The 14758-nt window shown below is 46.6% G+C and overlaps 8 protein-coding genes; 3 read left to right on the plus strand and 5 right to left on the minus strand.

Moving 5' to 3' along the window:
• Positions 1 to 4: 4 nt before the first annotated feature.
• Positions 5 to 934, plus strand: GSBLH_T00001989001 (uncharacterized protein; the record flags this gene model as incomplete). Its single annotated transcript, XM_013040487.1, has 4 exons — positions 5 to 161; positions 196 to 472; positions 501 to 863; positions 901 to 934. 4 exons carry the CDS (start codon positions 5 to 7, stop codon positions 932 to 934), a joined length of 831 nt encoding a protein of 276 aa, XP_012895941.1.
• Positions 935 to 991: 57 nt separating this feature from the next.
• GSBLH_T00001990001 (uncharacterized protein) lies at positions 992 to 1960 on the minus strand (the record flags this gene model as incomplete). Its single annotated transcript, XM_013040488.1, has 4 exons — positions 992 to 1204; positions 1237 to 1689; positions 1723 to 1869; positions 1901 to 1960. The coding sequence occupies 4 exons, from the start codon at positions 1958 to 1960 to the stop codon at positions 992 to 994; spliced, it is 873 nt and encodes a 290-aa protein (XP_012895942.1).
• Positions 1961 to 2121: 161 nt separating this feature from the next.
• GSBLH_T00001991001 (uncharacterized protein) lies at positions 2122 to 5062 on the minus strand (the record flags this gene model as incomplete). Its single annotated transcript, XM_013040489.1, has 8 exons — positions 2122 to 2343; positions 2378 to 2648; positions 2677 to 2776; positions 2816 to 3182; positions 3723 to 4485; positions 4519 to 4706; positions 4737 to 5006; positions 5039 to 5062. 8 exons carry the CDS (start codon positions 5060 to 5062, stop codon positions 2122 to 2124), a joined length of 2205 nt encoding a protein of 734 aa, XP_012895943.1.
• Positions 5063 to 6249: 1187 nt separating this feature from the next.
• Positions 6250 to 7898, plus strand: GSBLH_T00001992001 (uncharacterized protein; the record flags this gene model as incomplete). XM_013040490.1 has 5 exons in its annotated part: positions 6250 to 6322; positions 6353 to 6656; positions 6691 to 6754; positions 6786 to 6893; positions 6924 to 7898. Exons 1-5 carry the CDS (start codon positions 6265 to 6267, stop codon positions 7896 to 7898), a joined length of 1509 nt encoding a protein of 502 aa, XP_012895944.1. The 5' UTR covers positions 6250 to 6264.
• Positions 7899 to 7913: 15 nt separating this feature from the next.
• Positions 7914 to 8403, minus strand: GSBLH_T00001993001 (uncharacterized protein). XM_013040491.1 has 2 exons: positions 8272 to 8403; positions 7914 to 8241 (listed from the first exon to the last, which is right to left on the minus strand). Exons 1-2 carry the CDS (start codon positions 8388 to 8390, stop codon positions 7971 to 7973), a joined length of 390 nt encoding a protein of 129 aa, XP_012895945.1. The 5' UTR covers positions 8391 to 8403; the 3' UTR covers positions 7914 to 7970.
• A 267-nt stretch (positions 8404 to 8670) lies between these two features.
• On the plus strand, positions 8671 to 9083 carry GSBLH_T00001994001 (uncharacterized protein; the record flags this gene model as incomplete). The annotated part of the gene is made up of 3 exons (XM_013040492.1): positions 8671 to 8759; positions 8791 to 8881; positions 8913 to 9083. 3 exons carry the CDS (start codon positions 8671 to 8673, stop codon positions 9081 to 9083), a joined length of 351 nt encoding a protein of 116 aa, XP_012895946.1.
• A 700-nt stretch (positions 9084 to 9783) lies between these two features.
• Positions 9784 to 11468, minus strand: GSBLH_T00001995001 (uncharacterized protein; the record flags this gene model as incomplete). Its single annotated transcript, XM_013040493.1, has 4 exons — positions 9784 to 10032; positions 10062 to 10168; positions 10200 to 10496; positions 10526 to 11468. The coding sequence occupies 4 exons, from the start codon at positions 11466 to 11468 to the stop codon at positions 9784 to 9786; spliced, it is 1596 nt and encodes a 531-aa protein (XP_012895947.1).
• A 1858-nt stretch (positions 11469 to 13326) lies between these two features.
• GSBLH_T00001996001 (Ribosomal protein L18e) lies at positions 13327 to 14052 on the minus strand. XM_013040494.1 is given in 3 exon segments: positions 13327 to 13828; positions 13864 to 13956; positions 13975 to 14052. 3 exon segments carry the CDS (start codon positions 13981 to 13983, stop codon positions 13361 to 13363), a joined length of 570 nt encoding a protein of 189 aa, XP_012895948.1. The 5' UTR covers positions 13984 to 14052; the 3' UTR covers positions 13327 to 13360.
• Between the last annotated feature and the right edge of the window lie 706 nt (positions 14053 to 14758).

Genomic DNA, 14758 nt, shown 5'->3' on the forward strand with positions numbered 1-14758 from the left:
CCTGATGTCTAGCCCCATTTCCGCAGTCATTTGGATCACCGAAGATTTGTTGCCCGGCCTCATCAAACAAATCAAACAAGCCAAATTCCCCTCTCGGCTCGTGCTTCACCTCGTTCTCGCCTACGGAAATGACTATCCAATCAACTATCTTCGCAATTTAGGTATTCCAAAAATACCCACTTTTTTTACAACTAGCGATCGACGCAGTCGCTACGAGCCACTTCTTCGTTGCCGATATGGATGTCTGGCCGGTCGGTATTTCCCCGTTTCCCCTTTTCTCTGACTTTGTAGGTGACGTTTACAATCAGGCCATTTCCATTCTAAACATGCAGCCTGACCCTAATTATTCGGGCCCTATTAATTTTAATCCGGCCATGGTGGGGTCGGTGGCCAATCGGAACACAACGGCGATTATTGTTCCGGTCTACGAGTACATGCGCGCGTGCAACAAATTCGCGACGTGTCCGACGATGTAACCGAGCGAAACCCCTTCGAATTAGGCGTGAAAACGAGATCCCCGCGACAAAGAAGGCGCTGCGACGGTGTTTGGAGACGTCGACGTGTCGGCAATTCCGACAGGGGCAGGATTTGCACAATTACTACTTCGATGAGTGGCTGGATTCGAACTACACGCAGCCGTTGACGCTGGTGAAGTGTTTCGTGAAGGACAAGCAGGAGCCGTACGTGATTCTGAAGAAGACGGAGGGGATGCCGCGGTTTGACGAGCGGTTTGTGAACTATGGGTACAACAAAGTGGAGTTTTTGACGGAGCTGCGGTACTCGGGATGGAGGTTTTATGTGCTGGGAACGGCGTTTGGGATCGACGTGCCGCATCCGCGGTCGAAGTACCAGCAGAAATTCGTGTCGACGATCATGCGGGAGCATCGGATGATCAACAAGGACGTGTTCTCGCAGTTTTTCAATGAGTTGGTGAAGAGGAAGAAGCAGAGCGTGATCCGAACGTGCGGCAAGCGGAGTCGCGAGGTGGACATCAACGCCAGCATTGATTTCTGTTCTGTTTGGCACAAACACACCAATTGGAATCGTTGTACCCGTACGATGGGTAGTCCTCGCTGTCCTCATTGTCCGATTGATACGCGCCTTGGCGGCCAAATTCGTGCCGTTTGACGCTCAACGAAAGATTGGAGACGTCTTTCAGCTCGAACTGGCATTTCTTGCAGCGATACACGCCACTCCGATCTTTCTACGACTGACGCAGGGAACGAAAGAGCGAACGTTGAGCGCAGAGAGAACGTGAAGATCGCAGTAGCTGATTTTGCATCGCATACACGACCATTGACCGCGTTTGTTGCACGATATACATTTGAAACTGTCGCCTTCCAGGGTTTGACACATGGCTTGATGCTCAAAGTGATCATCTTGACAGCACCACTTGCCGCAGATGTTGCACTGGAACATCTTCCCTCCATGATGCCAGACGTCACGCTGGCATTCGCAGCATTTGATTGTGAGGGCGCCGCGATCGGGAGACTCGCGGAATGGGCATGCGCAAGCGTGCTCTTCGGTACACTTTTTCGAATGACAAACAAAGGCTTCGCAAAAATCGCAGATGGAGCCGACAAACTTTAATCCTGTTACAGTGGTACCCGAATGTTTTACGAGACAATCCGTTCCAACGCCGCTACACTTCATTCGTCCGCACTGCGCACAAACAGGCAGCTTTTGCATCTATTCGTATGAGACGAGGGTACACATTCGTACCGCGTGACAGAAATAGCAAAAGGCGCGGTTTTTCTGTTTCATTCCACATTCTGTGCATTCCATATCAAAATTGCCTGGGACTTTTGACATGTCTCCAAATGCAAGCAGTTGAGAAGAGCTCATCAACCGAGATTGGTTGTGCTTCTCCTAGAGACTTATTTCGTTGTACAGCACTTACTATTTGTGCTGCCTTCATCTTTTCATACTTCTTGCGAGATCCTGACTTCTTTGGTGGCATGAGACAGATTGTTTGAAGGAAACACTGAAAATGATATGAAAATGAACCAAACAAAATCCGAAAAATGTGATATCAGTTCGAATTCAAGCGAATTGTCATTTCTACCTCCAATCCCTTCCATCCCCCACTTCCTTCTCCAACAAACAATCCAACCTTCCATATTACACTCGAAGCATTCCTCGATACAGCGCAACCAGCTCTTCTTTCATCCTTCCCTCCGGAAATGTGCTCACATCAAAGTAATCCGGCGCCATTTCCGCCAGCCATTTTCCATCCACCTGCGTCACCGTCCGCAAATAATTCCCGGTCGTTTTGACCAGCTCATTATATACAACCCACTGCGAGCTTCCCGACACAGTCGATGATGGATGAATGCGTGCCGCCTATACGTCTCTCTCTCCCTCAATCGACTCCTACTTGATTGTCCTTTGCAGTCCTGTAGTTCCCATCGCGATCGAACACCGCGGACTGCATGAAAAACCCGCGGCAGAGGCATCGTTTCACGTTGATTTTTCGCTCATTAAATGGAACAAACTGCGAAGAAGGAACCGGCAAACGCAGCCTTTCGAAGAGCGAGCACAGCTGCTCGCGTACATTGGCCGCCTGCAATAAAGAGCGTGAATTGAGACAATGTTCTGCGCACCAATTCGATCTTTCAGCAAGTGAAATGCGTTGATACGCATCGAATCTAATTCAAAACGGCGAAATGGCTGTACATGTTTAGTAATGTTATATGATCGGATTCGGGATCTGCGAATTCGCGACGACTTTCGAATTCCATCGAATTCGATGAGGTAAAATTGCTGTTCATTTCGTCTTCTTCGACTTCTGTTTCCAAATCTTTCCAATCGCGACCGCCGATTCCACTTCGGTTTCTACGGTTTCCACGATTATGGGAGGGGCGTGAGAAGACGGAGGGCACGGAGAGCATGGCGACGATGGAAAGCATCTCCAGAACGCAGCCGTAAAGCGGCGAAGTGATCAAACATTTGGCTAGTTGGGGTTCTAATGGAAATTCGGCGAGAATCGATCCGATTTCCGTGATTCGTCCCTCGGCGTCGAGGGCAGTGAGGGAATACAAAGTTTCTAAGGCGCGGATGAGGGTTTGGGAGGGCGGAGGAGACATGAAATCGAACTTGGCGAGGTTCTGAACGCCGAGGCGTTTGAGCATGAGAACGGTGGAAGCGATGTCGCTTCTGAGGATTTCGGGTGTGGTTTGCTTCTAAATGGGGTGAGAAAGGGATCGAAAATTGTGAATGGGAGTGATGGATGAATTCAGGAGTGAAAATTTGTAGGAGAAATGGAAAGAGAATGACATGGAATTGAAGTATTCATTCAATTAATGGATGATTCATTCATTCAATTCATTCAATTCATTCAATTCATTCATTCAATTCATTCAATTCATTCAATTCATTCAATTCATTCAATTCATTCAATTCATTCAATTCATTCAATTCATTCAATTCATTCATTCATTCAATTCATTCAATTCATTCAATTCATTCATTCAATTCATTCATTTAATTCATTCAATTCATTCAATTCATTCATTCAATTCATTCAATTCATTCATTCATTCAATTCATTCAATTCATTCAATTCATTCATTCATTCATTCAATTCAATTCATTCAATTCATTCAATTCATTCATTCATTCATTCAATTCAATTCATTCAATTCATTCAATTCATTCATTCAATTCATTCAATTCATTCATTCAATTCATTCATTCATTCAAAACCCGATCATTCCACATACAGACAATTGATCCCAGTAGCTCTGCTCCGTATACAGCCGAAAGCATTTCCCCGGCTGCGTTCTCCCGGCTCTTCCCGCCCTCTGCTTCGCCGCCGCCTGCGAGATCGGCGTCACCAGCAGCGACTCCACTCGCGTCTTCGGATCGAAGAACTTCTGCTTGCAAAACCCCGTGTCCACCACATAAACGATCCCGTTGATCGTCACCGACGTCTCCGCGATGTTCGTGCTCGCCACCACTTTCCTCATCCCCTCCGGCGTCTCCTGGAACGCCGCCTGCTGCTGCGCGGGCGGCAGAGAAGAGAACAGCGGGACGATGAGCAGGGTTCGCTTGTCGACGGGCCACGTGGCCATGGCGCGGCTGAGCTTTGCGCAGAGGTCGAGAATTTCCTGCTCGCCGGTGAGGAAGAGCAGAACGTCGCCCGGAGGCTCGTATAAGTGGATCTGCGTGACGGTGCGGAGCGCGGCTTGGAGATAATCGGGCTCGGGCTCCTGCGTGTAGAACAGCTCGACGGGGAAAAGACTGCCCGGGACTTTAAAAAGAGGCGCGTTGGGGAAGTAGTGCTGGAAGGAGGAGGCGTCGAGGGTGGCGGACATGATGATCAGCTTGAGATCGGAGCGGTAGTGGAAGACTTCTTTGATCATGCCGAGAATCACGTCGGTTTGGAGCGTGCGCTCGTGGACTTCGTCGAGGATCACGACGTCGTAGTGTTTGAGAAGAGGGTCGGTGAGGGCTTCGCGTAGAAGCATGCCGTCTGTCACGTATCTGAGGGTTTTATGTGCAAACAAAGCAAAAAACTTGAGCATCGTTTTGGAACTCGTTTGCTCTTCGAAGCGGACCGAGTAACCCACTTCGTCGCCGCAAGTCACGTCCATTTCGTCGGCAACACGCTTTGCTACGCTGATTGCAGCCACGCGACGAGGCTGCGTGCAAGCAATGTGGGGAACATGATCCAAATGGGAATACAATAAATGTAACAAGATAGCCTACTTTGTTAAACCCAAATCACTGCATACCTGAGGAATCTGAGTCGTTTTGCCACTTCCTGTCTCTCCTTCAACGATAAGCACAGAATTCTTTTTGAAAGCCTCTTCAAAAACATCCAAGGACGCAAAAACGGGTAGAGAACGCCGGGAACGCAACAAGTCAAAATAATGTCTTGAAAGCGCTCGCTGATTTAGTGGATTGAGTTTTGACTCGAAGATAATTTGTCTAACACTCTTTGGAGTCTCATCTTGTTGACTAGGACGATGTCGGTGTCGACTGCGAGAACGAGACCGACTCCTCTAATTCTGACATGGCTGCTTCTGTACGATACGCTTCGATGATGATGATGACTCATAACAAACAACAATACCAATCAGTCTCTAAACACACGAGGGCCCCGATTCCAAGGAAGAACAGTTACAAAGAAATAATAAACGCACAAAATTAAATCCCCCACAATATTTTCCGGAACAAAATCCACGACTACACATCAATCATCAGCTCTTCTCCTACAATCCAGCTTTCGATTCTTTTTATTCCTCCATTCCAACGAAAACATTATCATTTTCGATGCGATCGGATAAATTGTATAAATGCTACAAGTCAATCAGCATGCACGTTCGTACAAGTTGGCTGTGAGCCAAATTACAAAATTCGGAATGGGGAAAATCTGGAATTCAAGAAAACGGAACAATTCGTACGAGATGAGAGTTGATGACCTTTAAGAGGGGAGTGAAAATATCTGCGTAATAAAGCGCGTAATAGGAAAAAACAGCGAAGATGATGCTTCTCCATGCCTAAAGAACATTATGGCAAGGTTTCGATTCTTACAAATTGCTGGAGGATCCTACGTCTCTCTTCGGGTGGAATTTGCTCTACATTCTCCTCTCGCTGAAAAAGAATTCTCTACAATACAATACACCCAAACCACCTACACATTTGTGCCAACGAATTTCAAAGGAGTGCTCATTATCCACCTTCTTTACAGCATCCTCCCCAACAATTTCGTAATGTTTAGAAACATCTTTATCATCTTCGAAGGCTTGACGATACTGCCAATCTTTTGCATCTCGGAAAACGAATTCGATTGGTTTGTTTATATCCAACAACTATTGTCAAGTTCAGATACGCAATAGCTACGAAAAACGATACCGGATAGTCGTCAGGGCAAGCAATATTGTTGCACAGGATTTCAATATCACTAGCAGGTGGATGATACGGAATTCGCAGACTCATGAGCTCTTTCAGAGTACCAATCGTAATGTCTTGCTTAAGACAAAATTCAATACGGTCAGCAATCTGCTCGTCCCGAGTTACATTAACCTGGTAGGTTTCCATATAGATTATAGTTTTGTACTGTTGAGTTTAAAATGATATGCTAACTGATTTAGAACGTACTATCATTAGTATGAGTGGAAAGAGTATTGTTAGGCGAGATCAGTAATGTGCAATGCAGCTAAAACACTCATCTAGGCATCACATTATCTTATTTCAAAGATTATCACTAATCGTATGGGATTGTATACACGGCTCACTGCCTAGAGATAAAAATAAAGAATGAGTTCAGAGGAAGATAACAGTAGTCATAAAGTTTTAAAGAAGGAGTATAAGGATGGTATGATTTGATGATCGTGTATAAGCTTAGTATTGAAAGGGTATGAGGAACTCCAGAAATACTGTGAACAACGGAATAGCTCATATGAGGACTTAAAGAACCAATTCGAGTTGCTTTCGGAAGAGAAGCAGCAGTTAGAAGCAACCAATAATTTACTTAACGAGGAGGTGACCAATTTGAAAGATGAGCTCGATAGTCTAAAGGAGAACAAAGAAGAGATGGAGACAAAGCTGCAGAACGCTACTGCTGATAAGGAGGCTGCCACTACCAGGTACGAGCAGGTGATATCCAACATTAACCAGCTTGAAGATGAGATCTATTCTCTCCGTAACGAGTAATTGCTTTTCGTGTGGTTGTTTTACGCTCAGGAACAAGGAGCTTTCAGAGAAGAACAAGGAGTTGGAGACCCGTCTGAACGGCTCCGAAAGCTCTGTTTGTGGTTTGTTTGTTTGTTGATTTGCAGTACAACACGGACATTTACCACCAGGACGATCTTGACTCACTCAAGAAGGACCTTGCGTACTACAAAGAGAACTACGAGGCCATGCAGCGACGCAACGAAGAGCTTTACGTGCTCCTTCATTGGGTGAGTGACGCGTAGGAGCAGCTGCGCGCCGCACAGAAACGCGAATCGGACTTGGAGGTGCGCTTGGGGCCTGGATACCGCGATAGCTTCGCTGAAACGTCCGATGCCGATACGCTGGATGAGTCGTTCGAAAGTCGAATGAACGACGTGAACTCACTGAATCCTTTGAACCCGCTAAGCGAATCGAACGAAATGAATCAGGCGAATGAATCGAACCCGTCGACGAATCCTTTGAATGAATCGAGCTCATTGAGTCCTTTGAATGAATCGAATCCTTTGAACTCACTGAATGAATCAAACTCATCTGTGAACTCATCTGTGAACTCATCTGTGAACTCATTGAATCCTTTGAATGAATCGAACCCATCGACGACTCCTTTGAATGAATCGAACCCATCGACGACTCCTTTGAATGAATCGACTCCTTTGAACTCATTGAATGAATCGACTCCTCTAATTGACTCAAATCCATCGCATTCATTGAACTCTGAGGATGAGTCGAACGCATCGATGAAGCCTCTGATTGACTCCACTCGATCCATTGGATCCGTTCCATCCCCTATGTCGCTGTCTGTCGACCCCGACAAGCAAACACGAGCCACCGACACTTCCGAGTTGAAGGACTCGATGAGTTCGCTGGATGTGAGCGGACGCTCGGACATCCTGCAAAGAGTGGGGGCCATCCCGCAGAACGGCATGGATGGACGCGAGGCGTTGAGTGAATCGCTGAATGAAGTCGATCTCAGGGAGGAAAACGAAGAAGAACTCAGTGAGACGAAGCTGGACAGCCTCTCTTCCGATGAGTCGGATTCCAGCCGAAACACATTGCAGAGCCCTTCAGAAGAGAGAGATCGAAGAGTGGAGACGCTGAAGATCGAGATCGAGGAGCTGAAGAAGAGTCATGAAAATCAGCTGAACTTACTGAGAGCGCAGATGGACCAGCTTCTGGTTAGGTATATGGCGATTGAGCAGAGTTTGTGTGGTGTTTGAGAAAAAACAGGATTTAAAGTTATACTTAGGAATGCTCCCTTTAAACTATTCTACAGCAGCAGTTCGACTGATTCAATAAGGATAGAAAGGAGGGCCTCTGGTTAGACCGTGATGTTGGGGTAAGTAATTTGGATAATTGCTATAGTATGGAGAGTACTGTCGATAATATGGTTCAGCTTTATAATAATCATCGCTGTATTGTGGAGATAATGAAACTTCATTAAAAGAAACCCTCTGGGGGAAGAGTTTAATAGGCTTGGTAGTGTAGAGATATACAATGGATCTAGTTAAGCGCAAGGCGGTAGCCGCCTTTAATTCGCGTAGTGTCATTCCTGAGTGAACTCTATTTTTGATTCCATAGAAAAGTACCTACACAGGATATATATCGTCAAGATTCTTCACCAGAACAATTCTGTTGCTTTTCTGATTCGAAGTAGGGGTATGCATCGCCCCACTGGGAGGTCGGATATATCCTCCATAAGGGCCATACATGACAAATTCTTATAATACAAAGAATAGAAAACTGAAATTTCCTGAGAGGCACATTTTCCGCGGGGATCAGGCTGCTAACGTAATTAAAAAGGGAACTTTCCTATATGATTGTTTGTTTTAATGCCGTACTGTGGATGAAACAAATATCCAGTGAAATAATTACACTCTTTCATCCTTGATTACCCTCAAGAGGAACTTACAAAACCCAAGTCGCGCTTAGAACACGCCATTCGATATGATTGGTTATCAACGATGACTGTACATGCTCCTTCAAAATATTATGAAATTCTATACCCTTTTTTTGCTATTTGTGATTTTCTTTGCTGCCGTGTCTGCGTGGAACCCATTTCCCGATGATATGAAAACCAGGTTTGGAATTGTTTTATTTGTTTGATTGCAGTTGGCCAGAGCTCGTTGGAAAGAATGGAGATGAGGCTACTGCTATTATCAAGAGCGAATGCGAAGGCTGCAAGGTTTTAATTCGTCCTGAGGTAGGCAGGATTTTTAGATTGTTCATTGAAGCTTTCTCCCATGACGATGGACCTTCGCATCGACCGTGTCCGTGTTATCGTGAATCAGGATAACATTGTTGTAGTAGAGCCTAGACGTGGATATTTATGTTTGTTAAACACTTTTGGGATATTCGATAATAGAAGAGTGGAATTTGCAGTTGTTTCTCTTAAACGAAATTGAAGTGTAGATACGATTGTGCTTGTGAATGATTGCATTAACTTGGCCCACTTCTGAGAAAACGATTTTTGTACAAAGGTTCTCCAAATCGTGAATCAAAATGTTTGCCACCAAACAACAACAACAACAACAACAACAACATCAAATTTAATTCGAAACAGATTTCAAGTCTTCAAAGTGCTGTACTGCCTGCACGAAATGCGTAAACGTACGAGTATACGAATACCGTACATGTCTCTCCTTGTAGCCGAGCAAGCTCTTTTCATTCAAAATCCCCGCCAAAACGGTAGGGTTCTGCTCCAACATCTCTTTATAATACTGTCTAAAGAAACTCTCGACATCATTTCTGGCATACGCCATGATCACCAAAAACAAATTGCTTGCTCTCTGATCCACTCCCTCCTTCGTCACCATTCCCGATTTCGGCGAGAGCAGCGCCTTAAACGTGGTCGTGAACACGTTCTCCACCACATCTACCCTTCATTTCCCCAGTTTCCACTACTCGGATTTCTCTCCAAAAACGCACAAATTCCCGCGGATTTCTCTCCCAAATACTGCGTGGATCCGTCCCGGACCTCGAGACAGTGGTAGAAGATGAGATAAAGACACTCCATCGCTTTGAATTCGCAACTAAATCTAAAAATAGTCCCGAATTTTGGACTCGAAAATGTCGTAAGCGGCGATTAAAAACGAGAAAAGCGACTCAAGCAATGAGTCGGCCTGCAGGTCCAGGCCTGCTACGCAGTGCGAGAGCACAGCGATGCTCGATTGCATGACGCGCTTCATGAACAACGGGAAGAAGGAGAGATCGCGGGAAACGCACTGCAAAAGCGCGAGATGCAGCTGCGAAATCGACGCGGCAATCGACGAAGAAACCAAAACGCCGCTCGCTAAGAATTGTGTTTCCGCGTCGAAACACAATCCCAGGGCTTTGCTGATGAACGAAGACGCTCTATTCAAAAGTGGAAACGGGGAAACAACTTGTGGAGGAGTTTCGGATCGCTGGGGAGCGTCTGAACGAAACGCCTGGCGATGGAATGGAGCGTTTCCACATAGCGAAGCGATTCCGACGCGGGAAGCGAATAAATCTAAAACGTAGAAACGTAGAAACGTGGAAACCGCCTGGCTGAGATCGCGGAGGAGCTTGAGAGCGAGGATTTGGAAGTCTTCGTGCAGCGAAAGCTGCGAAAAAAGCGAAGGAAGCAGCGAAAGAAGCTGCGAGAAGAAGGAAACGCAGGCCGAGGGAAGCGGCGAAACCAGCAGAGTCCCGCGGGAAAGGTAGAGAAGGGACTGGGTTCGATTGGAATTCTGGTAGGACTTGATGAATTCGGTGAAATTGGACATGGAGGTGATTTGGGACAATTGTGACAAGATGGCCTCTAAAAAGGATGGAATTAGGGACACGTAAGGCTCTCCCTATGCTCAACGAAAGGCGTCGAAAAAACCATTTTCTGCATGTTGGAGACGAGGGTGGTGGTGAACAGCTCCCATTGGCTGGCGGGCATGTCGTTCAATCCCTGCAGTTTCCCGCGCACCTTGCCTTCCCGCGCGAAATCGACGAGCGAAGAAACGAGCTCCTGCCAGACCTGCTGGTTGACGTCTCCGATGTGGTGCTCGATGTTGCGCTCGAGGAGAAGCTGCGCGGTTTTGAGGGCCTCGGCGAAGGTGGAGGCGGACTGGGAGTCGGAGGAGAGCGTGATGGCGATGATGGTGTAGATGTCGAGAGAGAGGCGGGGACGGAAGGGGAGATAGAGCTGGATGAAGTGAGCGAGGTAGGAGAGAAGGGATTGCAGGACGAGCGAGGAGAGGTCGAGCGACGGGATGGAGAGCAGAGAGAGGATCGAGGCGTTCTGCGCATGAAGAAACGGGGAAACGGGGTACGCAGAGGTCGAGGAAGGCAAGGAGTGGGTAGTCGGGGGAGGACTGAATGGCTTCGAATTGGAGCGGGATCTCGGTGGAGTCGTAATCCGCCACGAAGTGATCGATGAACACCATCAGCCAGTACAGTTTCTCTTCCAGCACGTTCAGAACCGATTCGTTCGGCTGCTGCTTCAGCTGCGTCAGCAGCTCGTTCATCACGCCAGCCAGCAGGTTGCACGACTCGCTCGCGTTCCAGCGACCCAGCTGCCCGATGAGGCTTTGCTCCTCGTCGAACGTCCAGTTGTCCTCGTTCTCGTCGCGTTGCTCCAGTTCTTTCCAGACCTGCGCGTTCCCGCGCTCGTCTTCGGAGTATTTGAGCACGAGAACCGCGGATTCGAGGCGAGTACGGAAGCAGACTGCGTAGATCTGGGAGGGAAGATCGGCGAGGGTGGGCTGGATGGATTCGTTTCCGCACCAGTAGGCGATGATGTCGAGGGCTTCGCCGATGACTTCCTCGCAGCTGGCCATGAGATCGACGCAGAAATCGGAAAGAGAGGGGGATTGGACGATCCGAAGGAGATCCTGCGAGGTGAGAGATCAAGAGAAATGGAGAGAAGAGAAAAGAGAAAAGGGAGAGACATGAGATGATTCAACTCAGTCAATCAATCGATCGATCGATCGATGATTCAATGGATTCAATGGATTCAATGGATTCAATGGATTCAATGGATTCAATGGATTCAATTCATTCATTCAATTCATTCAATTCATTCATTTAACTCATTTAATTCATTTAATTCATTTAATTCATTTAATTCATTCATTCATTCAATTCATTCATTCATTCAATTCATTCAATTCATTCAATTCATTCAATTCATTCAATTCATTCAATTCATTCAATTCATTCAATTCATTCATTCACTTTCATTTCTTCTTACTTCATGCAACACCTTCACAAACTGCGCCATTCTCTGCAGCACCGCGTTCCACATCGGCAGAAACATCATCACCGTCGACGCCTGCGTGCACAGCATCGTCTTCAACAACACCGCCACTCTCAATTTCTCTCTCACATCTCCTTCCACTGCTTCCAATTCCGACTCACCCCGCCTTGCTGCCGCTTCCAAATACGGCGAATCCACGATCGCAAACGCGAAATCGCACAATCGATGCAAGTGCTGCGCGTGTGTTCGAGTCGAAACAAACGACTGCGGAGCGTAGGAGCCCAGCAACGTGAGCACAGAGAACACGGATTGTGGGAGAGTGTTGTCAAATCGTTCAATGAAATAGCTAGTTCATCATGCAACGAGTGTATTCATTCAAACATTTTTTGTAGACACGACAGGATTGATTCCTGCGTGAACACCGTCTCGAACGACACGTCCGGACTCACAAACTCCGTGTTGATGCCCGTCTTCGAAACCGATCTACGCTCAACCCTTCTGCGGGTAAAAAAACTTGAAATGGGGCGGTTTGGGCCACGGAAGCGACAGCAGATCGGCGAATAAATCGAGAGAGAGCTGCAGTTCGTCTCTCTTTCGAGCAGTCGCCGAAGCGGAATCGTAGCTCGCGCCGAAGCAGAGCAGCGCAGACACGATCCACTCCGCGATTTGTTTCACGTTCGACTCGAAAAATGATTGCACGCAGAACGCGTGAAGCTCTGCAGGGAGCGAGAAATCGGGAATGTCGTTGCTCTTGATGGTGTTCAGCAAACTGGAGAGGAGTTTCATGCTACGCCATGTTGGGCTGGTGAGGTGCTGGAAGAGAAGAGAACTCGTGTTGGAGGGGTTAGAGCCCCAGAGCTGCTTGAGGAAAATGGAGAGAACCAACTCAATCTCGGAATAGCCGAATTCGGAGATGGAACGTTTCTCATCGCCTAGGTATTTGTAAAGGAAAATATTTATATATAAATATATATATAGAGAGAGAAAGAATAGGTCGAAGGGGGATATAATCGAAAAGAGGATGTTGCAAAATGAAACACGCTCCTGAGGAGTTAGTCGGGTCCACCTCTTCATCATGGAAATACCTAATAATTTTGCACTCTAGCCATTACCACAAAAAACAAAAGGCACGTAGAATATGCAATAGGAGTGAGAGCTGTTACATAAACAATCGAGCAAAATCTCATCGCTTGAAGGGTTGCTCAAAATCGCCTGAATAACACTTTCCGCTTGACTCTGTTGCTTGTAATCACTCATACTAATGCACCTATATCTCACAGATCGATAATTCCGCAACGCATTCTCGAAGAGAAATCTAGCCTCTTCTGGTGAACGAATTTGACTGATATCGCCACAACTCATTCCCGTCTAGAAATAACTCCATCCTCCACACAGCACACCTCCAGAACAAAATCTATCGTTTCTCCAACAAACAACACAACTTTGAAGGAACCATAAGATACTCTCGTCCACTTAAACCTTGTATCCCATGCTCGCACGGCGACCACGAGCTCTCTCGAACTTGCGACCAGTCGAACGCACGTAGGGGCGCGCCTTGCTTCCAGGAGTACCCGGAGTTCCGAAGTGTCTCACGGCCTCGCGAGCACTGCGGTGGCCCTGCAGCAGCACCGTGTTGGCTCCGGTGGGAGCACGCAGAGCCAGCTGGTCCAGAGTGATGCACTCGCCTCCAGCCTTCAGGATGCGGGCACGAGCGGTCTCAGTGAAGCGGAGAGCGCACACCTTCAGGGCAGGCACTTCGATCACGCGAATATCGTCAGTGACGGTTCCCACGATCACGGCGATCTTGTCCTCCTTTCCCTGCATGTGCTTCATCAGTCTGCTCAGACTCATGGGAGGGCGGTTGATGCGGCTCATGTAAAGACGCTTCAGAACCACCTCCGGGAATCTAGCGTTAGTGCGGCGAGCAAGGAAGCGATACAGCTACGAGATCACCCATTTCGCCCGAAAGCACCTACATTGACCAGCAGGGCCAAGTACACGTTCTCACTCTTAGGAGCTTGTCGTTTCTTATGTCCGCAATTGCGGCCTCCAGCAACCAGATCAATACCCTACCAAACGATTAAAACCATGCCCATAAAATCAATTTCTCTAGATAACAGCACCCAGATACATACCATGTTGTTAAAGAGAGTCCTTCAAACGATATCTAGGAGAAATCGTCCATAAACTACCGTAATATTGACCCCCTTGCCAGTCCATTTTATATAGGGACAAAATACAGGGAATTCAAACCAGGGGTGATTTCTATTTTTCTTTATTCTGCACTCAAATCACACAATAAAACGAGGAATGGATAGGAAAGCGTGTAAATCACAAAGTGGGCGGCTTTGACGTTTTCAATAGATATTTGTGTTCAGAAAGGGAATGAGCACACTCCATTGCGTGCAACATATTCAGCATACAGAGATCGTCTCAAAACGATCAATTCGTACTTTTCGGCCAAAACATCCAAAACGCTCATTGGAGAGGTGACAAGCACAGGAGAATGATCAACAATGCGATTTACATACAACAAAAATAACCAATGAAACTCCCTGATATGAATAATCCCATTATTGTATTCGAATAATATTGTATTTCTGTAGTTTTGAAGATGTCTCTAGTTGGTACCATTTACTTGCTTCATTTGAAATAAAGAAATCTACAAATCTACAACAGATGAAGCGAATGTGAACCAGCAAGATTTAGACAACACGTTTAAAGAGTTACAGGCAAAATATGAGAAAAAAGTAATCGTTTTATTGCTCTGGTAATTCGCCAGATTCCCTTTTTGTGTTTGTTGAGTCGTGCTTTAACAGGCAAGGAGTCATCTCCATTATTGAATAGTATTGATGAGTACGCAATGGGTAG

This window comes from Blastocystis hominis (assembly GCF_000151665.1).
Source record: "Blastocystis hominis, Singapore isolate B (sub-type 7) whole genome shotgun sequence assembly, scaffold_15".
NCBI lineage: Eukaryota > Bigyra > Opalinata > Blastocystidae > Blastocystis > Blastocystis hominis.